We start from the raw sequence: 27,543 nt of genomic DNA on the forward strand, positions 1-27,543 counted from the left end.
CGCTTCTCTCTTGCAGCTCTTAAGATTCTCTCTTTGTCTTTGAGTCTTGCCAATTTGACTACAACATGTCTTCGAGAATATGTTTGGAGGTTGTTAAGCTTCCTGGATCTGAAGATCTGTGATTTTTCCTATACCTCGGAAGTTTTCCTTTTTTCTTTTTTTTTCCTTTTTATCTTTTTTTACTGACCGGTAACGGGATCGCAACCCTCGGTGTCGCACCCGCACCGGGGACTGGCAACGGGATTGCAACCCTCGGTGTTGCGCCCGCACCACGCTCAACCAGTGAGCGGGAACCGGTCTCCACATGGGATCCGAACCCTCGACGGGAGCGCCGCCGCGCTTCCAGACGGCGCACTCTCCAGTGTGCCACCAGGCCAGCCCCTGGGAAGTTTTCCATCACTATTTTTTTGAATATGTTTTCAGTGCAGTCTCCTTTTTCCTCCCCTTCTGGGATACCCGTGACTCGGATATTTGAACGCTTAAAGTTGTCTGATATCTCTCTCAGATTTTCTTCAATGCCTTTGATTCTTTTTTTCTTTTTTTTTTTTTTTTTTTGTCTGCTTGTGTTATTTCAAACAGCCCATCTTCAAGTTCAGAGATTCTCTCTTCAACTTCGACAAGCCTGCTGGTTAAACTCTCCGTTGTCTTTTTTATTTTGCTGAATAACTTATTCAGTTCGGCAAGTTCTGCTACATTTTTTTTCAGGGCATTGATTTCCTTGTACATTTCCTCTTTCAGGTCCTGTATACTTTTCCTCGTTTCATCATGATGTCTAGCTGAGTTTTCTTGTATCTCATTCAGTTTCCTTAGAATTATCACTCGAAATTCCTTGTCAGTCATTTCAAGGGCTTCTTGTTGTATAGGATATAGAGCTTGAGATTTATTATCTTTGGGTGGTGTACTTTCTTGATTTTTTGTATTTCTGGTGTCTTTTCTTTGATATTTATTCATTGTGGCAGGAGGTTTCACAGTCCACAGGTTTGACACTATTGCCTGACTAAGATGTTGCTGTGGTTGCCAATTTGGTATGGCTACCTCAGTGACTACTCAGTTGGCCACTAGTGCCTTGCGTGTGTGGTTACTTTGGGTCTTGGGCCTCTCTGGGGAGCCACCTCTCTGGTCAGCTTGGACTCTGCCGGGCTGCTGGGTGACGGGGCGGTACCGCAGGGTGTCGCTCCTACCGCTGCTGGTTCCCTCGCTGCTGCCGCCGCTTACGCTGCTGCCACAGGCACCACTGCCGCCAGCTCCGCCGCTGCCGGCTCTGCTGCTTCCCCAGCTTCCGCCGCTACCCCTGGTGCCGCTTCCCCGTTGCTGCCACTGGCGCTGCCACCGGCGCCGTTGCTGTCGAGGGTGCCGCCGCCATCGCCGGTCCCTCCGCCGGCTCTGCTGCCGCCGGTTCCTCCGCTACTGCCACCACTACCGGCTCCGCCACTTCCGCGGGTGGGCGCAGAGTCGCGCGGTCACCGACTGCAAGCGGCGGTGGCTCGAGCGTTTCTAGGGTCCCACTCTGGGGTTGGGCTGGGGCAAGTCGCTACCTTTTCTTCATTACAAGTAGGCACTGTGATTTCTTCCAGTCCCTGGGGCCCCCAAGTCGTGAGTTTCCACCACTTCCGCTGCCTTCAGACCGCCATCTTGCCGCCAGAAGTCTCCACTACAGTCATCTTCAATGACAGGAAGCTTTTTAGTTTCAGAGGCTGTGAAGTCCAAAGTCCATCTGGTGGTGGCAACAGTGACCCAGGGGTCTCACATTACAAGATGGTGTAAGCAGAGAGAGCCAGACTTACAATTTGAAGCTTCAACTGTTTATTGAACTTGCAATTTCTTAGAGATGGCATGGAGATCAGAAAGCAGATGTCGTGTGGGTGTGTCTAGACCAGTTGCAAGCACTTGTTAATGTAAGAGCTGATCTCTTTTGAATACAGCTCTCTACTGTGTGCAAATTGCTTGCATGGATGAGTCAAACATGATTATGCTCCAGTTCTTTATACTGTTAGAGCACAAGTAGATATAATGCAAGGAAGATCAATGCACAAAAATAGGAGAACAGAGTGGGTGGGGTCAGAGTTTATAGAAGACATGAGATTTGAACTGGTTCTTGAAGGAAGGCTAGGTGTTTGTCAGGTGGGCATTGCCAGGGAGGTGATCCTAGGGAGAGGCATAGCAAAGGCCATTGCACAGGAGAGTTCTGGTTTTCTGGAGAGCTGGAGAGTGTACAAGCTTGGCTAGAGCTGAGGATTTACTTATAAGTAATCACCTAGAATGACCCTGGACTTTATCATACAGTCTGTTGTCCACCTAGGCCTTCTTTTACTGTGACTCCTTCCTTAACTGTAGACCCTTGTTTCAAAAGGTTTTACCTGCCCAAACTGTGCAGTCAGCAATAATTCATTTCCCCCTTGAATTACTCAGGGATGTATATCATGACTAATTTGCATGATATAGTTCTAGACAAAGGTGAGGAAAGTTATCTTAGTGCTTTCTGCTTTAATGTGGGTCAGGGGACAGTTTCCATGTTGACTCTGAAATGCTGAGGGTAGTTCCAGGGATCCAGGTGGGCAAACATTATTCTGGTTAGCATTTGAGGAAGGGAATGGGAGTAATGACATTGGTATTTTTAGGACAGGAAGTGGGAGAGGCGAGACAAGGGTTGTATTGGTGGCACTGGGGCTGGAAAGGTAGAGATGCACTGGGAAGAAAATCCACCAGGCTGTGTAGCTTCTGTGTGAGGGCTGGGGAAACGGGAGAACGTGCAGGGGACAGTGTGCTACTCCGGGACTAAGGATTGTTAGACAGACTGATGGGGAAGGCAGGAGCAGAAGTTCAGTTCTGGTGAGATGCTTTAGAGCTAGGGGGGCCAGGGAAGAGCCAGGGAGCCACATCTATGCTGTCATACCCAAACCCCTCTCTCCATAGTAACCATGTCCTGAGGCATCAGGAAGACCTGTGAACCCAATACCCAACCCCGTCTCCCCTATCTTCTTTCTCAGGAGGTCCTCTTGCCACACATGCATGTGCCTTGCCTTGTACCTGTTCTTATGCCTGGTGCCCTTTTCTGCCTTTGGGCTTAATGTCACGTGACTGTGTCACTCCTGCTCCTGGACCCAGCCTTAGGGACTTTCTTACAATGTCTGTCAGGTTTTACCCAGCCATCTAGCCCTATTGACTCTGCCTGTCCTTCGCCTAGATGGCTCGGTTACGTTCTTCCAAATGTTAGAGAATATTCTGTTCCGAGGGACACTAGAACCTTGTTACTAGCTTCATCACGCAGGCTTTTTAAGCCAACAGAATTTGTTGCGATAGCATTCTTCTGCACTAGGTATTTCAGAGATAGCCATTTAAAAACAGTGACTTGTGGAAGGAGTCCAGCAGAAGGATATGTGTCCAGGTGTATTGTAAACTAACAGACTAACCCAGTGTGCACTTGTCACCATATACTGTCTTCTTGAGCAGTATACATTTATCCATTTGACCAGGTACAGCCTTTCTTTTCAACTGGGATTTTACCTGATAAATTAGAAAACACCTCACCCTTTTTGATCGTGTGCAGAGACATCTCAATCCAGTATTTACACCTGCAAATGAATAGGGTCCAATGCATGAGAGTTTATATTTCCTTTGGCTACCTGCTATAATGCTTTGGTTCCCTGTTTTGTATTCAGATCGATCCCATGTTTCAGAAGACTGCAGCCTCGTTTGATGAGTGTAGCACGGCAGGGGTTTTCCTCTCTACTCTCCACTGCCATGACTACAGAAGTGAGCTTCTTTTTCCTTCTGATGTTCACACTCTTTCCACTGGAGAACCTCTCGAGTTGCCAGATTTAGGCTGGGTAGATATGACAGATTTAAAAGGTAAGTACAAATAATATGTTTCACCGGAGGTATAATAAGCTTTTCATGCTCTAATGTTGCTTATTTAAATTACTCAGAAGTTTTCTCTGGAATGCCAAATTGGGTATCCTTTTGGGAATTCATAGCAACCCACTAACTTTCCTCTCTGCAGCATGGAGTCTAAAACAGTAAACCATTGCCCCCTGATCTATACATGCCACATACCTCAGGTGCCCACTGTCCGCAGCCAGCTCTCACAGTCACGATTAGAGCCCTGGGCCCACCTATAGTGTCAGAGTTTGAACTTGGGAAGGGGCTCAAAGAGACCTTTGTCTAGCCAGAGAAGCCTTGTTCTTATCTGTTACCAATCCAGGGGTCCTGAGGAGAAAAGGGCATCGTGAATTTTTCTCAGATTACTCTGTGGCAATCTAAGGGCTGATCTGTCCTGTTATCAGTCCCCTTATACTGGCATGGCAAAGATTGTAACATTCCTCCTACTCTACCCCTCTGCCCACTCTGGGGATCTTCTGAGGATGTTGTTATAAGGCCCAGGCAGGTGTGAAAGCCAGGTGCATGCAGTGCAGTAGCTATGCTGTGTGTAATCATTTTTACATGTTGGGTGAAATTGATCCCCCCTCCAGGGCCATGCAGATGTTTCAGTACCCATGCCTGTCCCTTCTATTTTTGCCTAAATTTTGCTTCATATAACTGTTTTGTGCTAACAATCTGTTTTCCAAGTTTATGCTCTCAACCGGGGCTCTAATCCTCTGAGGTTGGTAATCTGTAGCTAGTTTAGTATGGGACTAAAAATAAGTACCGTTAAATGATTGCTTATGTACTTAGCATACCTTTAAGGGTTTTTGATTTCCCAATTATAACATAGGGCACAGAGTCCAACGTCTATACTTTGAGTTTTTCCTCTAGCATCTTCCTTGTTCTCGGAATGATAGTGTGTAGCTTAACTCCAGTGTGGGTGTGGCCTTTGCATCTGCTTGTTGGCTCCCACGGGAGCAGAGCACACAGAGATTGGCTGCCAGCCACTGCTGAAACTTGAGCCTCTGATGGAGAACAGGGCGGTGACTGTGTGCCTCTCACCTCTCTTGTGCTGCTTGGTGTCATTCTGAAGGGAATGAGGAATGTACTTGAGCCGCCTCTAATCTCACCTGTGATCTTGCTGTCCTCTCCAGCGCCCTTGCAGCAGTGTGTGGAAGATCGCCAGATCTGCCCTTCCCTGGCCGGGTTCCAGTTTACTAAATGGGACAGTGAAACACATAATGAGGTGTGGTCAAATTTTGGACTTATAAGGGCTCTGGGCATTTCTCCAAAGGCTCATGGTTTCAGTGAGATGGCTCAAGATTAGTTCTGCCCAATGGGAACCAGAACCGTGGCATCGTTTTTATTTAGCTAGGAGTACAGAAAATATTTTCTTTGGCACTTCTATAGGGACAAAAAACCTGGGGGGTGTAGGAGTTGGGTTGTGAGCGTCAGCAGGACCATTATACACCTAAATGAATTCTGGCATCAGCTTCATGTCCCATCTTCTGCTTCCCTCGGGTAAGGAGGCCCTGCCATTTATGGGTGAACATTTTTTATCAGATTTACTCTCGAACATGGTTATCCCAGTGGTCTCTGGTCTCTTAGGCTGCTGTCAAGCTCGAGGAATTTCCTGCTCTTTGGGTTTGAGTCCCTTGGCACAGAGTTTCCTGGGAAACTGTCATGTAAAGCTTTCCTCTGTGTATTTTTAGCATGGCCCCCTTTAGCCTACTTACTAGAACTCCCAAAATAAATGGTCTCCATGGAAAACTGTTTTCTCTAAACATGTAGTTAATGGATGCAGATTCCTGTTTCATGTTTTACAAAATGTCTGACAACAATACAGCTTCATCCTGTGTGCACAATATAAACTTCCTAATATAAACAATATAAACTGTGCTATTGTGAGAACACTGCTGCCTCTGGGAGGCAGGGGTGGGACAGGTGGCACAGGGGAAAAGAAGGCTGGAAACTGGGATTTCAGGGTGAGAAGGCTGTTCCTCCAGTGGTGAACTGGGGTTGTTATAGGAATAGGGAGAACTAGAGAACCCTCTTTCGTCCCCTCCAGTCTGTGTCAGCCCTAGTAGACAAGTTTAAGAAGAATGACCAGGTATTCGACATCAATGCCGAGGTTGAGGAGAGTGACTGTGGGGACTTCCCTGATGTGCCCCTGGAGGATGACTTTGATGCCAGCGACGAGCCTGACCACACCGCAGCTGGGGACCACGAAGAGTTCAGGAGCTGGAAGGATCCCTGCCAAGTTCAAAGCTGCCAGTAAGGCTCTCAGGGTCACAGAAAATATTTTCATAAGAGTTTTCCATCAGTTTTGAACAGATTTCCTGCTGGGAGATCTAATTTTATCTGTGATTGACTGGGCTGGTGTGCTGTGTTATATACATCAGCCAGGCCATTCTGACTCATGGTGGAATCACACTTGGCTTTTGATGTTGGCTCAGCCACATGATGTTGCAGGAGATTTTAAGGATTAGAACAATGTAAAGTTCTGGGAAGAGTACCTGAGACCTACTGAAGTAGGTGGCTGTCGTTACCACTTGCATTTTGGTAGCAGAGAGCGTGCTCCCTTTCTACACACTGCATATAGTCTGGCTTTTGGTGGTATCACTGCATATCAGTTATAGACAGATACAGGCTTATGTGTTCCTTACAGAAAAAAGTGGTGCCTGCCTGGAGGGTAAAGCAGAGAGGGGGGCTGGGCAGTGCTGGGTTACCAGATAGGCAGACTAGGGACGAGCAAAGCGAGGAAAACTAAATAGAGAAATGAGCGTTTTGTGGGGAGAGGAGGGAGAATTGGTCTTTAGTAATTTAAATTTTTTATTACCCTAGTAAACATCATAAGAAAAATATCAGAACTTGGTTGGCCTTTATTATATGTACTTATTAGATATTTTTTGTTTTAATTCTGAATATGATTTGGAAGCAGGATCCTACAGCCGTTCAGTATCTAGGGCCTTTTAAAGGTCTTGAACGGGCCTGGGGGTAGTTGATTCCATCAGATTAGAGCAAACAGTGTCTATATAACAGCAGCTCTGCAAACTGGGGATTGGGGACAGTCAAGCTGGATTAGTTTGGGGAAAACATTAGAAGTTGTTTAGTGTAATTTCCCACCATGGCAAAAATCCCTTCAAGAGCATTGCTTGAATGTCTCCAGGATAAGAGATTTCTGTCTTGAGCTCAATTTGTCTGGCATGTGGGAGATGATTAGATTGATAATGTCTCTTAGAACCCGAGTAGAAATTTGGGGGTTTGAACATTGGCACCTCAAGGCAAAATTACTCATCTTAGGCCCATTAGCACCTTCCTCTCCTGATTTGTGCATAGCCATGATTTTGCCCTGTTCCTCTCTTGTCTTCTAAGAAGTGAGAAATGGTAGGCAGGTCTGTGGGATGAACTTTTATTATTTTCAAATGCCAGGGAAGCGCTGTCACTTTTCCCAGTGAGGTGACATCCAAGGGACTGACAATAACAAATGGCTTCAGTGGCTTCCATTCTGTTTTTGGAAGATGTTTTCTGCTGGTCATTTTGAACAAATGTCTCCATTGCTCTCCCCAGTTCCAAAACCAAAATCTTCAACTCTGTCCTGCTGAGTGCATTAAGGGCAGGAGGCTGCAGCTGTAGCATCGGGCTTTCTCCATCCTTCGATCCACTCTCCTTGGCATGGTGCTGGCCTTTCCTGGAGCCCAGGGAGTGTTTTTGGACTGGATCTGACCCTGCTAGGGAGGGCTATGAGATGCAGGGCAATGTCATCATCTTTTGGGGTCTTTGTTTTCTCGTCCATATAACAAAGAGTTGGACTAGATGATAGCAGTAATATCTCATATTTATTGAGCTCCTTGTTATTCTGACTTTGTGCCATACACTATTCGAGGTGCATTACACATATTATTTCCCATAATTTATATAATATATAAAATTAATTAATCCTTGCAATAGCCGTGTATCAGATTCTGTTATCCCCATCTTACAGATGAAGAAAGGGGCTCAGAGCCGTTAAATGATGGGGTGGAGCTGGTTGTTGCCCAGCACCTTTGACCAGTCCTGCTACATCTTATGAGCTTCAGATGTCAGGCTCCACTCTAGACCACCTAACTGAGAATGTTGGGAGTGGAGGGGGACAGACATCTGCATCACCACTTTTTGATACCTCTCCAGGTGATTGCATTGTGTACCCAGGGTTAAAAACCACTGTATTCTAGGGCCTCTAGCTCAAAGTGGATGAGGGCAATGTTGAATGATAACCATCAGTGTTATGTAGGATGTCATATTTTATTGGTCCCTTTGACAACTATGCACATACATTAGTTAATAAGGACTCTAATGAGAAAGTGCTTGGTGTCTAAGGGCAGCTTAGGTGACTCCCTCTTCTGCAGCAGTAGGGCCAATGGTTTTCAAGCTGACCCTTCTGTGGTGTGGGTGTGATTTTATAAAGTGCTTACTGCTGTTAAAGACCTGGTCAGGGGTCAGGGCCCAGAGCACAGCCTACTCCATGCATGCAAGAATGAAACATTCTTTCTGCGGGCTGGCTGGTATCCTAGGAGCCAGCTAGGAGGAGACTTTTAGCTTGCTGGTATTTGATATAAAACGGCACTGACCTGGGGCTAAATTGAAGGAGGCGCCCTGTGATATTGAGAGGGAGGAGATAGAAGAAATAAAGAGTTCCTGCAGAGGGGATTGGACAAGTTTGATGGAGGGGACAGGGCTTGAGAAATGGGTAAACTGTGGATTAGGTAAATTGTAGAGTTGTGAGGTCAGAACCAATATGGCACCTACCACAGGACATTGTGTGTTGAAAGAATTACTGAATGGCCAGAGTTCAAGAAGTCTACAAGAGCCTCTGGCCAGCCCTGGTCCACAGATTTTCAGGAATAGGAGCCAAGCTCTTTATACCTTTGCCTATAAGTTCCCATCCCCAAACAACCACCAGAACTTTTACAGAAGAATATCTGTGAGAACTAAAACCATCTTCTTTCTTGATCTAGAGTTCACAATGTGATACATTTGTTACTAACATAGGCTAGGCATCCGTTATATAGCACCCGGTCTTACAGGCTAGAAATTGCATTTTTTTTAGTATCTATTTTACTTTTTAAAATTACATTTTAATTACACAATAAATATATAAATACAGTCTCTTTTTTTTGTTTTTGATTTTTAAAGATTCTGTAAAGAAAGCCAAAGTCTTTTTTTTTTAACTTTTTTTTTAGCTTATTCTACAGGGCTTGATATGAAGGGGATTTATACATATGGCTCAATAGAAGTATAAAGCCACTCTCCATCTGAAGTTTCTTTGTTCCCCTAACCTTTAGAGGGCAGTAGAGCAGCACTAACATGCTTTTTGACACGTGGGAGCCCTTCAGGAGAAAGGTACTTCACACATTCTAGTACCTTGTAGAGAGGGTGAAAACCAAACCAACACTGCAGTGCTGGACCGGCCCCTGAGACAGACACTTCACACACAGCAAAGAATAAAAGCTGGATGACCTAACAGATTATAAGTGTGGGGGAAGCCTTTGGGGAACTAAAACTGTAAATGAAAACACCTTTTTCACTGTTAGTAGGAACTGTAGCAGTGTCTGTGGAGCCCTCATCTGTGGAAGGGTGGGGAAGAAAGGGTGAGGGATTGTCACCTTGTGTGGCAAGAAGGCTGTGGACAGTGGAATCCCTGGTGCTGGGATTCAGGGAATTGGGTCCAGCTCCCAGCTCTGGCATTTTACTAGCTATGTAGTCTTATATAAAAACTTAATTTCTCTGTATCTCTGGTTTTCTCTCAAATGGGTAGAACTAGCATTTTATGAAGGTCTTTGAAACATCCAAAGTACTTGTATAGAAATGATCATATTGTTATACAATTAAGAGAAACAAAAGCACCTGAGAAGTAAAAACTAAGGGATTGTTAGTAATGAAGTATTTATATTAGACTTACTCTTAGAAATGCTGCTCATCTGTGGAAAGTGGGTAGGTGGAGTCTTCAGTGACATCATAAGCTTCTTTACATGTAAATACACAATTGTATTACATATATTGTACATGTGCAAACATGATTTCATGTGTGTTACAGGGAAGAAATGATTTCCCTTGGGGACGGAGATATTAGGACCATGTGCCCCCTTTTATCCATGAAACCTGGAGAATATTCCTATTTCAGTCCCCGGACCATGTCGATGTGGGCTGGCCCGGATCACTGGCGGTTTAGGCCTCGACACAAACGTATGTACTTCTAGATGGAATCTTAAGAGATGGTGTAGATAACCAGCCAGTCAGCAGTTAGCCAAGGAAGGGAAATGCCAGTCATGGCCCTGTTGTACCTCCTGATAAGCTGAAGAAGCATGCCGATGAGCCATCCTTCTGGTTGGACAGTCATTTGGCCTGGCCTGGGATGAAGGGTCAGTTAAAGTTGAGACCTCTTATAACACCAAGGTCAAGGGTTCGGATCCTCATGCCAGCCGCTGCCCCCTTCCCCACCAAAATTGAGGCCTCTGAGTGGGGAGATTAAGTACCTGGAGTCAAGAGAACTGGGCTCACAGCCTTGCACTACTCCCTGGTATCTGCGTTGACTTCAAAAAATGGCCACAGGTAGGAATAACTGCGGGATTCTAGAGGGCACACGTGAGTTATTGCACAAGGCAGCACTCTGCAGCGCTCCGAAGGGCTGTGCCACCGTTACATGTTTTGCATTTTCTCTTTGAAAGGAAGGAATCAACATACATTTTTGATGTGTTTTCTTAGCCAAAACACAAATTAGAAGTTTAGGATGAAAATGAGGTGTATGATTTAGCATTCCTACTATTGTTGTGATGCTCAGACATAAATACTGTCCTGTGGTGGATAAGTAGATCTTGTGAGGTGAGCAAATGCTTTAGGCCACAGAGCTGAAGTGTTGACATCTGTGTTCATTTCTGCAGAAGGTGCTGCCTCCCAATCAGAGAACAAAAAGAAGAGTACAAAGAAAGATTTTGAAATTGACTTTGAAGATGATATTGACTTTGATGTGTATTTTCGAAAAACAAAGGTTTGTGCTGGATTTATTAGCATTCGTGCTTTCCTATATTACTCTTTGCACTTCTCTTTCCCCTTCAGATATGATTTTTAAAAATTCATTATAAATTTAACTCTTAGAGTAAGCTGAAGGTTTCATTCTCCTTCATCCCCTAAAGGGGAAATTGAGAAATAATCCCAAACCCAGTGGCAGAAAGAATCAAGTCTAGAATAAGGAGAGTAATGTCTAGCAAAATCACTCTTTTACCCAGAACTGTCGGAATTCTGATGGTAAACTAAAGCTACCCAAGCCCTTCCCAAGCTCCTTTAAAAAAAAAAAAAAGATGCTTTGACCATTGTTATTAAAGATGCCTTTTTTTAAAAAAAATAATCAATAGGCTGCTACTGTTCTGACCAAGTCCACTTTGGAGAACCAGAATTGGAAAGCCACCACTCTTCCTACAGATTTCCACTATGATGTCAATGCTCTCGTCCAGCTTCATCTCAAACCAGGCACCAGGGTAAGGCTGTTCTTCGGTTCCTTTAAGCCATTCTTATTGCCAAGCCTGTTGAGGTTGGCATGTGATGTATTAAGTGAGTGGTAGTGTGGCTGTTAGGCAGTGCCTTCGAGGAAAGGAGAGAGTACGAGGAGGGATATGTGCTAGCCAAGGGGAGTTGCCGGGAGATCAGATGGGTAAGGCAAAGCTAGAGTGAAGAGCTGACAGGATAGATGCACTCTTACACCTGGCTACAGTGCTGGACATGGAAGCTTCCGTGCAGAAATGAAAGACAGGTGAATGTAAAGTCTTTGAGTGAGTTTCCAAAAAATTTTAGTTATTTCTTAATTTTCTCACTTTCTCATTGAAGTTGCAGGTTCACTCACCAGGTGCTTTATATAGTCCACATTGCCTGAGTCGTGATCCAGTTCTATAGCAATGACATGTGTGGTCACGTCCTCAGGAAGTTCCCAAGTCTTGCACATCCTGCCCAGGCTCCTAAGACTATTATGTGGCGCACTCCAGACCACCTGTGTTGTGTCCTGATTACTGTCTAGTTCATTTGCCTGTGGCTGTTCTTGTGGTGCTTGTAGCACGTGCAGGCCCTTCTTGCCAGAATAACTGGACAGTGGTTTATGCTAAGTTCCATTTCATTTGGATCCTCTGCTCACTTGCATTCCTGGTTGTTCTATTCTTACGGTGTCAAGTATATGAACAGTTTACAGTTTCCTCTTTATTTTGCCTGTTTCTCCATAAGATCTTAATGATATGTATATATTTCCCTGATTTCACTAATATCTCACATTCTATTTTTTAGAAACCAACCCTGATATATTTCTCTTTCTGATCAATATTGTTCACTTAACAGAATTCTCTTACAAACACAGAAAGAGATGCAAAGTTGCAACAGTAGTGGAAGCTATGGCTGTGGTCAATATTGGTTGGATCCCAGCAGCAACCTGCTGTAGTCAAAGTACAGATAGGGCCTCAGGCAGAAGGGCAGAGCAAGGCTGAGTGAGGCAGATGGTAGAACACTTCCACCAAGCCTTGCTCAGCCTCAGAATGAGGCCACTTGATAGGAACTCGTGGAGGAGCTGCTGTCTGTGGCCACAAGCCCCTCCCTCCAGTCTTTATTATGAACCTTTCAGTAGTGTGGCCTGGGTAGTAATTTTTTTTTTTTTGTCTTGTTCGTGACCGGTAAGGGGATCACAACCCTTGGTGTGGTGTTGCCTGCACCGCGCTCAGCCAGTGAGCACACCGGCCATTCCTATATAGGATCCGACCCCGGGGCGGGAGCATCGCTGCGCTCCCAGCACCGCACTCTCCCAAGTGCGCCACGGGGCCAGCCCAATGGGTAGTAATTTGTATATTCAGATGTGAAGGTGGTAGAAGAAAGTCATTAGAGTATTGTACTCCAGGTCCTGGTTTTTTGGTTTTAGAGGGTTTTTTTTTCCTCAATTGTTGCTTATAGAGGAAAGCATCTGTGCTTCTGCTTATCCACAGAATGAATGTCCCCACGTGGAGCAGGACAGCCAGGCAGCAGGAGCTGGAGATCCCTCATTCTTCCAGCAGAGCTCCACTGGGAAAATGACTGAAACACTGGACATTTGGCTAGGGACAATTGGGAGTGTGCCCAGAAGAGAATATTCTAAACGGAGAGGGATTTAGAAGTTGTGTCACATGAGGAACAGTGGAAAAAAGTGGGGCATCTCTTAACTCAGAAAATATTTATTGTTTAATGTTATTTTTAGATTTGTATTACAAAACATTGTGAATTTTGGGGGGTTGTTTTCAAAGTGTAGAATTGTATTAAAATATTCATGCTGTTCTTGTAAACTATACACACCTCCATCTACATTTCCCCCACCTCAAAGAGACACATCTCAGATAAAATTCACTGGTCTAAGGACCAACAAATATTTAAAAAGCCGTGGTCAACAGGTACTGCCAAAAGGGAGACAGAGTTGTTCTGTGAGGTTCCGGAAGCCGAACAGGGACCCATGGATGTTATTAAAGGGAAAGAGCTAGATGTTTCTCCCTCTTGCTATGTAGGGAACAGTGGTTGCCCCCCAGGAATGAGACACGGTGCCTGTAGATTAATCTAATGGGCTTTCTAGTAGAAATGTTCAAGTGCAACAGGTTGACTTCCTTTCCGAAAGCTGTAGGCAGGGGTTTCCAAATTTTGTTTTGTTTTAGTGAAGGAACCTTTTTTCAGATAAAACTGTACGGAAGACCTAACTGGAAATCAGGGCAAATGGAGTTGCCCTGGTTTATTTGGGATGGGTGGAGGCTCTGAGCCCTGCTACTCCAGGCTTGCTCTGTGCAGTTGATGAGTTGATTGGACTACATGACTTGTCAGGGCCCTTCTAACTCTAAAATCATGTAATTCTAGGAGGAGACTGAGCATAGGAACTAAGATTTATTTCCCCAACGTAGTGCAGTAGCTGCTTTTCTAGAAATTGCTTTTTGCATTTGTTCTTTCTTTTATTCTAGTTACTTAAGGTGGCTCAGGGCCAGAAGGCAGAGACCGAGCATTATGAGGACATTGAAGACTATAATTACAACAATCCTAATGACACCTCCAACTTTTGCCCTGGATTACAGGTAAAAGGGGAGAAGAGCTTTGTTCTTTCTTCTAAGAAGAGTCTATCTGGGCCGGCCCGTGGCTCACTTGGGAGAGCGTGGTGCTGATAACACCAAGCCAAGGGTTAAGATCCCCTTACTGGTCATCTTTTAAAAGAAAAAAAAAAAGTCTTTCTTCCCTACTTCCCATCTCCCCCTTCTAAATGGCAGAAGACTGAGGAAATTCTGAATCTGATGAGGATTTTCTGGGTGCACAGTCTGTCCTCAGTGCAAAGAACTGAGCAGAGTGAAGGAAACAGCCTCCACCTTGGCCTGCCTTACCTCCAACCCCATGTGCAGGAGGCAAACGGACACACTCCAGTAAATGAGTCAACGTGTGGAGAGAATCTTTAGCCTGGCTACAAGGCACTAATCTTGGTTATTTTGGGATTTCAAAGGAATATAAATGGTCTTTCTGCTCTTAGAATCCAGTATTTGGCTGGGTAGACAAAACACATAGACATGTGAAGTTCTAGTGGGGGAAAAAAGTGTTTGTGGTGTGTCTCAGGAGACCAGGCTTCAAGCTCTGATTTTAGCTCTTAGACTGTGAACTTGTGCACTTGTACAAGCCACTCCTCATCTTTAGATCTTGGTTTGTACTGAATAATTTTCATGTCCCTTCTCTGGGTCTGCTAGTGAGATAGCAAGTATAAGTAACAGAAATGGGAAAAACATTAGGCCTTATCTGTGCTCCTGTACACGGGGAGAAGGAAAGAACTGGAAGAATAATATATTCACCTTATTTTCTTACTTGGCGGAAAGTTAATCTGTTATACTTTAGTGAAAATGCAGACTGACCCCTTGGCCAGTGCTTCTCAGACTTTAGTGTGCATAAGAATTTACTCAGGAAGCCAATTTAGAAGACCAAGTCCTATCCATCCACCCCACCCCGTGAAAGTATGAAGTGTCTATTTTTGATAGTTTCAAGAAATTTTTTTATTTCCTGATTAATTTCTTCTTATACCCAGAGGTCATTCAGGAGCATGTTTAATTTCCATGATTTTGTACAGTTTCCTAGGTTTCATGTGTTATTGATTTCTGGTTTCAATCTGTTGTGATCTGAAAAGATACTTGAAATAATTTCAGTTTTTAAAAATTTATTGAGACTTGATTTTTTTTTTCTTTTTTTTTTTGTCTTTTTTACTGACCGGTAACGGGATCGCAACCCTTGGTGTTGCGCCCACACCACGCTCAGCCAGTGAGCGGGAACCGGTCTCCACATGGGATCCAAACGCTCGGCTGGAGCGCCACCACGCTCCCAAGTGGCGCACTCTCCAGCGCACCACTGGGCCGGCCCCCGTGAAAGGTTCTTATAAAATCATTCTGGTCTTGGTCTCTAGAATGACTTTCTCAACAAGCTCCTAGGTGGTGCCCCTGCTGCCAACCAGTTGACCCCTAGAATTTCCCATGCTCGTGTTGGATGAGGGATGCAGATCATGTCTCTGGCATTTCGGGAATGCTTTCTGTATAAAATGAAACTAAATCGGTTAGAAGCCAAAGAAGACACGGGCAGTTGTGATTATTGAATTACTTTTAACTCCTGCTATAGAGGTCTTAGGTTGATAACAGACACTTCCCTAGTATGGTTTATGTGAAAAAGGAAGATAACTAGAGACACCAAGAAGTCCATTCTGGTGTAACTCCACAATGAACTATCAGGTGGTCTGTTCTTGCTTTATAAACATGAGGTCTGTTTCAAGGATGTTTCTAAGCCCCTCTGACAGCTTCTGCTAAACTTGAAGAACTGTTTCCTTGCCCAGGATGCTGACAGTGATTACGACAAGTCGGATGACTTATTTGTGGGACCAGTTGGGACCTTTGACCTCACGTCTTATCCTTGCCATTCACCTAAGACAACACAAGAGAACGGAACTCCTGAAGTCCACGGATTAGACATCACGACATACGGGGAATCAAATCTGGTAGCTGAGCCTCATAAGGTAAAGACAAAGCAGCTCAGAATTATATACTTTGTCTGAAATCTATTTAATTTGCCTCCGATGTGAGAGTCCTATCAGTCTGAGCTTGATATGTTTTTTTTTTCCTTCCCAATTTTAACCTATTCTCCAAGTGGCTGAGTCTTAAATAGGGCTGTAGAGAGTGAGCTGATGCTAATTAGGTTTGTGTGGAACTAACCATCTCTCCAAAGATCTTGAAATAACTAGGGGTGAGCTGGTCACCCAAATAAAGTATGCAAATGAAGGCTGCAGGCAGAGAAAATAGGTTTATATTCAGTGAGGCTAGGTAGCTATGTGGCTCTGAAAAATCTTGGCCAGATACAGTTTCTATTAAATTATTGTGCATTCAGCATCTGTCTATTCCATACCAGGTGGCAGGCTTGGTGCTTTCATTAATGTTTAATTCACTTATCTCTTTTGTACTGAAATTCCAGGTTAGCCTTAATGTAGATTGCACTTGGTTAAAAAGAAATTAGATTTGACATGAGGGACTCTTTTAATGTGTCCAGAGAGAGCTGTATAACTCTTTGGTTGAAACTGCGTTCTTTTTTTTTTTTGGCAGCTGGCCAGTATGGAGATACAAACTCTTGGCCTTGATGTTATAACACTGTGCTCTAACCAGCTGAGCTAACTGGCCAGCCTAGATTCCTTCTTTATTCAAACTTGAGACTTTTATTTTTACAGTGAATTGATGGTAAATTTTTTTTTAAGGTTTAGTTTTACTTTGTCATGTACCTACTTCAGGTAAATAAAATTGAAATTCATTATGCCAAGACTGCCAAAAAGATGGACATGAAGAAGTTGAAACAGAGCATGTGGAATTTGCTGACAGAGTTCTCCAGGAAGGAAGCAGACACAGAGGTAATGACACTCCGCTTGTTTAGGTGCCAGCATGTGGGAAGGGAGTGGCTGATGTCTATGGCTCAAAGGTACCTCGATTTGGGCCATGTCTCCAGTACCTAAAGCTTCATTCAAAAATCCAAGGAAGACATCACACTTCTAAGAGAGAAATGAACCGAGTATATGAGCAGGCAGGCCACATGAAAGATGATACAAATGGCAATCTAGTGCATAGGACATTATTCAGCCTTGTGAGTAATAAAAAAATAAAAACGAAAGCCCCTGGGTGCTGCTTTAAAACAACAGCACTTTTAGCAATTAAATGATGTTTACCACTGCTGAGTTGAAGAAAATATGGAGGACTTTTATTCACTGGTGGTAGAAATTTCAGTTGATATATGACCTTTTTGGAAAGTAAATTGTAACTCTAAGGTGCCATGGAATGTTTATCTAATAATTCTGATTTGAGGATTCCAATTTTGAATTCTCAGTAAGGAAAATGGTGGAAAAAATAATTATTATGCTGTCATTCTCTTTCTCCTTCAGAACAAGGTGAAACCTTGATTAATGGAAATCTCAGTTAACTAGAGTCCTTCCCTCTTCTTTCCAACCCTTTCTGCTCAGGGAATATTCTGAGCTTTGCAAACTCAACCACTCTCTTATACCTTCTGCTCTTGGCTGAGAAGTGAAAACTCATGACTTGATTGAGGGCCCTAAACTGTGTAGGCTTGGATATCAGAGAAAGCTTTAGTCATATTCATAAGTTTTTGTCAACTAAAATGGAATGGGATACAAGTGTAAGAGAAATGTGCTTTTTAAAAGGTGTGTGTGTGCGTTGACAGGATGGGGTTCTGCTTAACTTTTAAATCTAAATGACTCAATACCCTATCCCCCAGGAATTCTGGTTCATTAAAGGTTTATCCTTTTTTTTAAAAAAAAAAACAAAAAACTTTTTACTAGAAAATAGTCAAACATATACAAAAGCAGAGAGAATAGTAGAGAGAAGAATCATAGAATAATAAACTCCCGTGCCTCCTGCCCCCAACTCCATTACCCCTGTACACATTTTGAATTATTTTAAATGCAAATCCCAGGCCTGGTATCTTTTCATAACTGCTTGCCTTACTAGTAAGGAGGCAAGCAGCAGGCTATTTTTTGTTTAAGTGGAAAGCTTGAGTTTACTTTTTTTTTTTTTTTTTGTCTTTTTTGAGACCAGCCATATGTGTCAGCCCAGTAACCTTCTTTAAATGCTAATTTCTCATCATGGGCAGCCATTGGCAGCTGGTCTGTAAATGGCAGTGATGTGGCCACTGAACACCATTCATTTACAATTGTATTGTTACTTGTGACAGTTCAACGAAGAAAGCCTAACAAAATCTTCAAAGTTTTCTTTGAAAAAGAGTCCAGTAATGTCTGTCCCTTATCTGAACAGCCCTCTTTATACCTTGTCACTCACAGCTCCTCTGAGTTGCTTGATTTGACTTGGTTCTCTGTGTAGCCTCTTGTATGTGACTGGCAACACCCAACATTCATATGAAAATCACTCCCTTTGGTATTGAACTTTTACCCTATAATGAATCCATTGAAAAACAGTGTTTTTAATATTCTCATGCAGCTATTTCTGAATCATCTTGCTTTTTTTTTTTTTTTTTTGGGCCCCCCCCCCCCCCGCCTGGGAGGACCTAGAAACAAACTTCATTGCAATTTCCCCTTTACCAGGATTATACTGGCCACTGACATTCCTGTTTACAATAACTTGGTAAATGTCAGTGTCATAGTCTGGGAATGAGGCACTGGCTCCTTTTTAGGTTTTTTTTCTTCAAAAAATAACTAAGAAATTGTTTTTATTTCATTCAGGTGTAGACTTTTGTTTTTTGGGAATACAATTTTTTAATTTTAATTTTAACTAATATTTATTTATTTTTTAACCGGTAAGGGGATCGCAACCCTTGGCTTGGTGTCGCCCGCACCTTGCTCAGCCAGTGAGCGCACCGGCCATCCTTATATAGGATCCGAACCCGCGGCCGAAGCGCCGCTGCGCTCCCAGCGCCGCACTCTTCCGAGTGCGCCACACTCTCCCAAGTGCGCCACGGGGCCGGCCCAGGAATACAATTTTGTAACTTTCTATTGCTCTTTCTAAAGTAAACTAGCCCTAAATGTCCGACCCCTGAATGTACTTCTTCTTTTAGGAAAACCGCAGTGAAACTAGAAAAGAAGGGGCCCCAGTGGAGGTGGCTGAGGAGAAGCTGCTCAGCAGGCTCACGAAGGACCTGCATAAGAGGTGTGTGCGGGCAAAGTGGGAGGTGAGAGGGGGCTCTCCATCTCTGCTCTGAGCCCTGGCCAAGAGAGCTCACCTGGAGCTGTTAGTGTGACAGACCCCTGTGCACAACCTGCTTTATATAATACTTGCTATAACTTCATGTAGCAGCTTTTCTGCTTCCTCTCTGCATTGATAGATAAGTTCATATAGACCAACTTTAAAAAGGCATTTTCTGTGCCAGTGGCTGGAATGGAACAGGAGATATTTTATTTCCAAATAAGAAACTAGAAAAACCTGCTTATAAATTCATCTGAAGTATTTCTTTGTTTCTCATTAGTTTACTCATTGTATATGTGCATTATTCATACTTGATGAATGAGCCTTTGTTCTTAGATTTGCAGTGACCCAGCTCAATACTTGTTTTTTTGTTTCTAGCCTGCCACCCCTCATGGCTCAGAACCTCTCTATACCTCTGGCTTTTGCCTGTCTCCTACATTTAGCCAATGAAAAGGTAGGTAATTATGGTAAGCATGGGAGTATTTGAATATTCCCTGTTTGTGTCACCTCATTTAAGCTTTTTATTAGATCTTTCATGGGCTACCATAGCATATCTTAGATACAGTGGCTTATGCAGTACCTTCAACTCAAAGGATTAACCAGGCACCTAGAATTAATTTAGAAAAAGGCTATCAGTTTCATTTAGCAATGAAAATAGTGAAGAGGGCCCAAATGGGAAAATTTTAGACAATGGAATTGTGATCAGTGAGTTCCCCAATCTAAGAAAAAGTGCTTTTACTTTATTGAGTGTCAAAAGACTTTAAATGCCAAAGCCTACCAGTGCCAAAATCAAGACACATGGGCAGCATGGGAGAGATAAGAAGTGAGAGATGAGGAGGAAAGGAAAACGTTACAAGGGAGAGTAATAAAATATGGAGATAACAGTCAGGAAATTAAAGCTGCTGAGAACAGTTGAGGAAAATCTTGGGAATAGAGCTATCTGTCACAAGGAAAGAGAGTTCCAAAGTGCCAGCTGGGTTAGTGTGGCAGGCTCCTTGTGCCATGCAGCCAACAGTTGAGCAGCCGTGGTACAGTTATTGAAAGAGCAGAGGAGGCCACATCTTCTGGGGAGCCTGATGGCACTACCCGGGGGCACCACAGTGAGGGCAGCCCACAACAGGCTTGTACATTTGGATACTGCTGGACACTTGGTGTCCTGTAGTGTCCCTAGCCAGCTGATCTACAACACACTTGCTAATAGAGGACTGTGGGCTCAGCCATAGCATGTGTGGGGCTATTGTGGAGCAGCTCTATAGATTCTAAACTTCCTTTTGGACAGGCGCCCTGCTTTGCAGGTGAGAGGCGGTATTAGAGTATGGTTTTTTGTTTTTGGGGTTTTTTTGACCAGTAAGGGGATCTCAACCCTCGGCACGGTGTGGTCTGCACCATGCTCAGCCAGTGAGCGCACCGGCCATCACTATATAGGATCCGAACCTGCGGCCTCTGTGTTACCAGCGCCGCACTCTCCCGAGTGAGCCACAGGGCCAGCCCATGGAGTATGGTTTGATAGGATGGTTAGATAAGATTTTAATGGAATGGTAGCAAAAGGGGGTCCTGGTGGAAGTGCCCAGGATTTCCTACGTGCTAATCTGTGATCTCTGGCCTTATGATGAAATCAGGAGCAGTGATGATTGGCTGCATTTCCCAGGTCTGGCTATGCTTCGAAGAGAGGTTCCCCTGTAGGATTAGGATGGCCTGTATGGCACAGCCACCAACCAGTCCAAGTGACCTATCACTGGGAATTGGGGTCCAGTTTTTTTTCTTATCAGTTCTGTAGCTCATTACCTCACACGAGAAGAAGAAACTGTTCAGGTGACAGAAGCTGGTTTTGGTTTTGGATGGGGAGCAGATGTAGAAGAGCCACCGAGCCAGAAGCAAGTGCTGTGTGGCTCCAAGTGCTGTGCTGACCAGTGGGCCCATAACCACTGGTCTGGGTATTCAAAACTGAGGCGTAAACGAAGGAACCCAACTGAGCTCCCAGGAGGGAATGATTGTGCATCAGAGCCATTGCAAATGGTTGTCACCCAGGGACTGGTTGGAAGTTAGTGAGGCAGCGGCTGACTCTGGAGAGGTGGCGTGTCCTGTTCAGAAGCCCATGAAGGCAAGGGTGGCACCAAACAGCACCTGTCTACCATTATGGGAGATGGTAGTTCCCACACTGACACATCCTAAGGTATCTATGTCAGATGCAAACTACATGGAGAATGAATGACAAAGGAAAAATAAATAAATAAAAATAAATATTGTTATCATCGCTCTGACAAGAAATCTGCGGGTGGCTCTGATGAGGATTCCCCATCTGGGGTAGAAGGTGCACAAGCCATCCATCTGTCTGACATTCAGAAGTGTCGCTGCTCAGCTGTTTGGGGAAAGCCTGGAATCTCGTTCTCACACCATCTTCATGGACGTAGTTGCTGGTCTAGCACACCAGACTCCTAAAGTGTAGGGTGCTTCCAAAGCTCAGAAACCCTTCCTGACTCTAAATTAAGAGCATTATCTATTTCACTCATTTGCCCCTGTCTGAGGATCACAGTGCTGCCATGTGAGAGGGCAGCTTTATGGCCCTCCTTAGTTCCCAAGTAGACTGGGGCCAGGTCAACAGTGCTAAGCAACATTGTGATTCCATGTCTTCAACGAGGGCCTCCAATTCCAGCTCTACTCCCCTTCCCCCACTGACAGTGCAAGCTTTTTTCATTTTGCTCAGATTGAGTTTCTCTGCAGGGGGCCCTGGAGCTCTCGGCATTTGAAGAATGAGGAATGGCCTTAGCCTATGACCTGTTAGGCTGAGTGCCAACCCTGTTACTGGGGCCCAGTTTGGACTATTTGAGAAGATTGGACTTGTAACATTGGCCATAATATTTACTGTAATAATCCGCAGGGATCTGTGATAACTCAGAACTTAGAGCCACCAAGAGAAATATTCTCAAAACACTTCACACCAGAACTTGACCTTTCTTGGCTTGCTTTCTCTCAGTCTTTCACCCCCATCTGGATTCTATTTATCCACCACCCTGGTAACGATCTGCCCCTCAGCTATGCAGTGTGATGGGGCTTAGGATCCAGCAATGGGCACTGGCCCTCTGCCTCTGTGGCCCTGCAATGCCAGCAGTGTGTGACTGATTAGCTGAACCTAAACAATTTCTGGAATGTGAGCTGCAGAAAACCTATGGGGTGTGATTTGAATTCTCCATCTTTAGCAGTACAGAAAAGTGCACTAGGGTGGAGTGATGTTGAGTGCCAACACACCACCTACCTCCATCCAAAGTAAGGGGAGGGATGGTGGTGGTGAAGTTGGGCAAGTAAAGCTTCTGACAGTTGTTAGTCCTGAGGGAAACAGCAGCCTGGAACTGGTGAAAAGAATTCCTGGGGTGGAGGAGTGGTGGGTATTAGGTGGGAGGTGGAGAAAAACTTGTGCAGAGACTAGAGAGGGAGGGTGGCTGTCATGGACGTGACTGAGGTTCAGGGTCATGGGGCAGTAAGGGGTGTCTGGAGGAGGAGCATGTGGACAGGTTAATATGTGTTGTGGCTCCTGGTGGCCTCTCTATCCAATTCCCTTAGCTCCTTCAGGCCAGATAGCTCAGCTCTTGGGCCCTTTATAGGGAGAATGTTGCAGGAACCAGAGCTAGAAAAGACTGGCTTTTTGCTTTTTTCCCCTGCAGCTAGCAAGGAATTATATTTGCTATGAAAAAATTTTCCTTATAATCGTGGAACAAACCTCATTCTTTATAGACACTACCTTGTTACCTTGATTAGAGTATGTTTTGTGATTTTTTTTTATTCTCTGTATACCAGAGTACATGTGTGTTTTTATCTTCCCTCAGAATCTAAAGCTGGAAGGAACAGAAGATCTTTCTGATGTTCTTGTGAAGCAAGGAGATTGATTCACTGTAGAGAAGATGGCAGCAGGAGGCTCATCACTTTTCAGTGGCCTGGACATCTCCACTCTGGGTGGAAGAAGATGCCATGGGTTTTGGCAAGGCTGCGTGGCCAACTACCAAAGTGCCTATCTGTTTCTCTTCCCTTCTCTCCACCACAGTCTGGGTACCAACACCCTGAAGCTCTGTTACTGACTGGTTAAAGTTTAATCAGCAACCAACTAGGAGGGAGGAGAGGGTGAAGATATTGTTCTGGGTTGTGTAAAACTATATCCATTCTTTATATCTGTGTATAGTTTTAGTCTCCTAAATAGGGGTGTATTATTTTCCATACTTAACTCTTGTAGAAAATAATTTCTAGTAGGCACTTAATATTGTCCTTAAAGAGCTACCTAATCCATGTACATAAAATATATCACATGTACTCTTATAAATGTATATATAATGCTTAAAAGTAAAATCATTTTGAATACTATGCCTGGAAAAATATTTGAGTGTCCACTAGTTATTAGACCTGGTCCTCATCCTCAAGGTGGATGCAGTCCTGCTAGTGACCCAGGATACCCACATGTCAGTATGTGGTAGGAAATTAAGGGCTAAGATGATCTGCCTTGGAGGATAGTAGAGGAGAAAGAAATCACTGGCTGGAGATTCACATAATAACACTGGGTCTATGTTTAAATACCTGTGAATTCTGCTGGAGGGTGATGGTAGTAATCATTGCTAACATTTCTTAAGTGTGTCCTGAGTCCCTTCTGTGAATTACTTCATTTAGTCTTCTCAGCATTCCTATAAGGAACATACTGTTATCACTCCCATGTTACACAGGAGGGAAAAGGTACACAAAGGCAAAGTAACTTGCATAAGAGCATCTAGCAAACTGTCAGAGCTTGGCCTTGAGCCAGGCAGTCTGCCTCCGGAGTCTTTATTCTTAGCCACTACACATGCTGCTTGCGTCACAGGCTCAGCCGTGGATGAAGAGCAGTGCTCGGTGAGATCCACCCAGCCCCATAGAATTCAGCACACCTGCAATGTGAAATTTCTTCCCATAACCTCAGGGAAAGAGAGGAATAAACTTTGCTTGCAGTTTGGAAAACTGTTGTAGATGCTGATCCAAGTAATTCTATCCTTGGAAGTTCCTAGATCTCTGCCAGAACCCCCATTGCCATTCGCTGGCTAAGCAGAGATCTCAGATGGTAGGCCAGAAGCAGTGAAGTAGCTATTGGTGATTACTCCACAGAATAACTTGCTCCTAAGCCAAAAACCATACAAAACAAAACACAATTGCCTTTCCCCTAGTAATGTACTTTCCAAATTGTGTTCAAAATGTTACCTGTTCTGCTCTATTGAGAGGGTTAGAGACTTGTGAACATGCTTTAGTAGAAAAAAGCAATGGTGCCAGAGGGCAAGAATCCACACTCTACCTTGCTGGGGCTGAAGCCTGCAGCATTCTTTCCTCATGCCAGGTGAGTGCCTCTTGCTCCTTTTATTCCTGGGAATAGGACTAGCCAAGCCCATTCCCTTCTTCAGTCCATCACACTTCTCTATAGTGGGGTCTGGACTGGGGCTGAGCTGCCAATAAAACTAGTGAGGTTGGTACCAGCTTCTTTAATGAAGTTCCTTCTTCCCTCCACCCTGCTTCTCCCCTTCATTTACATGGTTACTGTGTCTGTTACAATTAGTTTGTGCATATAATAGAAAACACAAATAAGTAGGTGCTATGGTCTGAATGTGTCCCTCTAAAATTTATATTTTGAAATCTGATCCCCAATGTGTTGGTATTAAGAGGTGGGGCCCTTGGGAGGTGATTAGATCATGGGGGCAGGTGCCATCTATGAAGGATGAGCTCTCACCAGACACTGAATCTGTTGGTGCCTTGATGTTGGACTTCCCAGCCTCTTGAACTATGAGCAATAAATCTGTTGTTTGTAAATTGCTCAGTCTAAGGTATTTTATTAGAGCAGCCCAGACTAAGACAGTGGGTATGCAAGATAAGTTTATTTCATATAAAATACATCAGGATGGTAGGTAGTCCAAGGCTAGTGTGGCAGTTCCATGAAATCATGAGACCAAGAATCCTTCCTGCTTTCCTCTCTGCCATCCCTACTGTGTAACCCTCATCCTTGATTCAGTGTGGTGGCTGGAATTCAGTCATCACATCCATATCCTAAGGAGTGGGATGAGGGATTGGAAGAGAATTGCACCTCCCTGTTAGATTAATTCACTGGGGCTTAATATGAAGTATTTGTATATCTAATTAACCAGAACAATTACATGTTGCTTTGTGTTGCTTCGCACCCCACAGATTTGTCACCCCACTTCCCCTGGGTGACGGAGACGCAAAGGATTACTCGAAGCCCATCTCTACTGAGCAGTGAGAGGCCCCGACGTGGTTAATCTCCCTTTGGGACGCTCAAGCGAGAGCCATCCCTTCCTTGGGAAATTAACGCCAAATTGGGGTTCTCTTCCTGCATTTATTTTCCAGACCAGGAAGTTATAGGAAGATAACAAAGGTGGGGTTATAGTTTAACAGTGTAGGCTGGTAACTTTCAGTGAAACAAGTCAGATGACATTCCAGTAAGGCAATTAAGTGGTCCTCTCAACAACAGTTTGTTCTTAGCAAACATTCCTTCCTATAGCAAATTCTCAGTATCTTTACATAACAATCAGTAACTAGTCTGTCTTTAAGCCAGCAACCTGCTGTGCCACAATCCTTATCTTGCAACAGAGACTTAAACCCTGAGGGAAATTTCCAGTCCTCCGCAAGGTCAATATTTGAAACTGCAAGGCTTTGGAAAACCAGGCCCTGGGAAGTACATACGCTTTTTAGTATATTCCACAATTACATGGCTGTATCTGGCTGTAATGTAATCCTAATTAGGTGGCAACGTGTCCAGCTAAAAGTTTGGATTCTGTTATTAAGGTTAAAAGAAAACTTGAGGTAGCTGGCAGTATCTGCCTCAGTTACTTAGAACCCTCTTGAGACAAAAGCATAAACACTGTCCATAGTTGAAGTTTTAACATTATTTGCCAAACAGAAGCAGAAGGGAAGGACAGGAGAAACCAAATTGCAAGAGAGAATTGTGGGATTCTGAGAGAGAGTACATTTCCCAAAGGAAGAGGGAACCAGGTGTTACAAATTGAATGCAGTTACAAGTACTGATGTCTAAAGGGGAATTGTAGTTCTTAGTAAGGTATGATGCAACTAGGTGCACTTCCCTGGCCTGACTACCCTGGTGGTGTGTGATTCCCCTGAGGAACAAGAGGCTGCAGGTGACACTTTCGTGTCCTAGTGTATTAGTCCGTTTCTGTTGCTTATAACAAAACATATGGAACTGGGTATTTTGTAAAGAAAATGAAATTTATTGCTTACAGTTTCTGAGGCTGGGAAGTCCAAAGTCCAGGGAGCACATCTGGTGAGAGCCTTGGTGGTGGTGACAGTGACCCAGTGGCCTCACATTGCACAAAATGGTGGAGCAGAGAGAGCAGAGACTAACCTCATTCACTCTCTTTTTAAAGCCTTCCACCCATGACCACCATTTTTAATCCATTGACTACGGCATGATCCTAAAGTTTAATCACCTCTTCAAGGCCCCACCTTTCAACTACCATCATAGGATATTCCACCCTCAGTGGGAATTAAGTTTTTGGGGGGACATAAAACCCAAGGCACTCTGCCCCTGGCCCCCCCAAACTCATGTCCTTTAAAAGTCCCATCTGTGAAATCAAAGCAATTTATCTACTTCCAAGAAACAATGGTGGGACAAGCATAGGGTATATATTCTGGTTCAAAAAGGGAGACACAGTCCGAAAGAAAGGGGTAACAGGTTCTAAACAACTCCAAAACCCAGCAGGGCAGGCATTAAATCTTACAGCTGGCGAATCATGTATCTTGACTCCATGTTCAATGTCTGCATGCTGGTATGGGGGTTGGGTCCCCAAGTCCTTGGGCAGTTCTCCTATGGCTTTCCTGGTCTTGGTCCACACTTCAGCTCTCCCAGGCTGGTGTTCCACACTGGTAGTTCCACAGGTCTGGGTCTCCGTGGTGGTCCTGCTCTCATGGCTCCACTAGACATGGCACTGATGGGGTTTCTCTGCTGCAACTCTGACCCCATGTTTCCACTCGGCATTGCTCTAGTGAAGGCTGTCTGTGGTGACTCTGCCCCTGCAACATTTCTCCCTGGGCCCCCAGACTTTTCCATACATCCTTTGAAATCGTGGTAGAGGCTCCCAAGCCTCCACAGCTCTGGCATTCTGTGACTTAGCATCACATGGACTCTGCCAAGGCTTCCGGCTTGTATCTTTCAAAGCTGCATGTCCAGCCATGCCTGGGGCCAATTTAACCAAGGCTGGAGCAGCAGGGGTGCTGGAAGCAGCATCCGAAGGCGGCCCTGGGCAGCAAGCTTGTGGAGGGTGCCTCAGGCCTGTTTCCTAAGACTATTTTGTCTCCCTAGGCCTTTGGGGCTGAAATGGAAGGGTTGGCCCCAGAGGCTTCTGCAATGCCTTCAGGGTCTTTTCCCCCTTCTCCTGATAATCCCTTTCTTTTTTTTTTTTTTTTTTTTTTTTTTTTTTTTTTTCTT

General features: G+C 44.3%; 1 protein-coding gene across 1 annotated transcript in view; it reads left to right on the top strand.

The window, feature by feature from the left end:
- The window catches only part of NCAPH (non-SMC condensin I complex, subunit H), a 35,134-nt gene extending 11,838 nt beyond the window's left edge, over positions 1-23,296 (top strand). Inside the window, exons 7-18 of the mRNA XM_008567906.1 lie at positions 3,660-3,849; positions 5,016-5,107; positions 5,930-6,135; positions 9,938-10,086; positions 10,782-10,888; positions 11,253-11,375; positions 13,845-13,955; positions 15,734-15,913; positions 16,676-16,792; positions 18,961-19,052; positions 19,467-19,542; positions 22,910-23,296. Coding sequence (XP_008566128.1) covers positions 3,660-3,849; positions 5,016-5,107; positions 5,930-6,135; positions 9,938-10,086; positions 10,782-10,888; positions 11,253-11,375; positions 13,845-13,955; positions 15,734-15,913; positions 16,676-16,792; positions 18,961-19,052; positions 19,467-19,542; positions 22,910-22,969 — 1,503 coding nt within the window. The 3' untranslated portion in view covers positions 22,970-23,296. The remainder of the gene's footprint in view (positions 1-3,659; positions 3,850-5,015; positions 5,108-5,929; positions 6,136-9,937; positions 10,087-10,781; positions 10,889-11,252; positions 11,376-13,844; positions 13,956-15,733; positions 15,914-16,675; positions 16,793-18,960; positions 19,053-19,466; positions 19,543-22,909) is intronic.
- The last annotated feature ends 4,247 nt before the right edge of the window (positions 23,297-27,543 follow it).

Source organism: Galeopterus variegatus, unplaced genomic scaffold, assembly GCF_000696425.1.
Source record: "Galeopterus variegatus unplaced genomic scaffold, G_variegatus-3.0.2 Scaffold356, whole genome shotgun sequence".
NCBI classification, from domain to species: domain Eukaryota; kingdom Metazoa; phylum Chordata; class Mammalia; order Dermoptera; family Cynocephalidae; genus Galeopterus; species Galeopterus variegatus.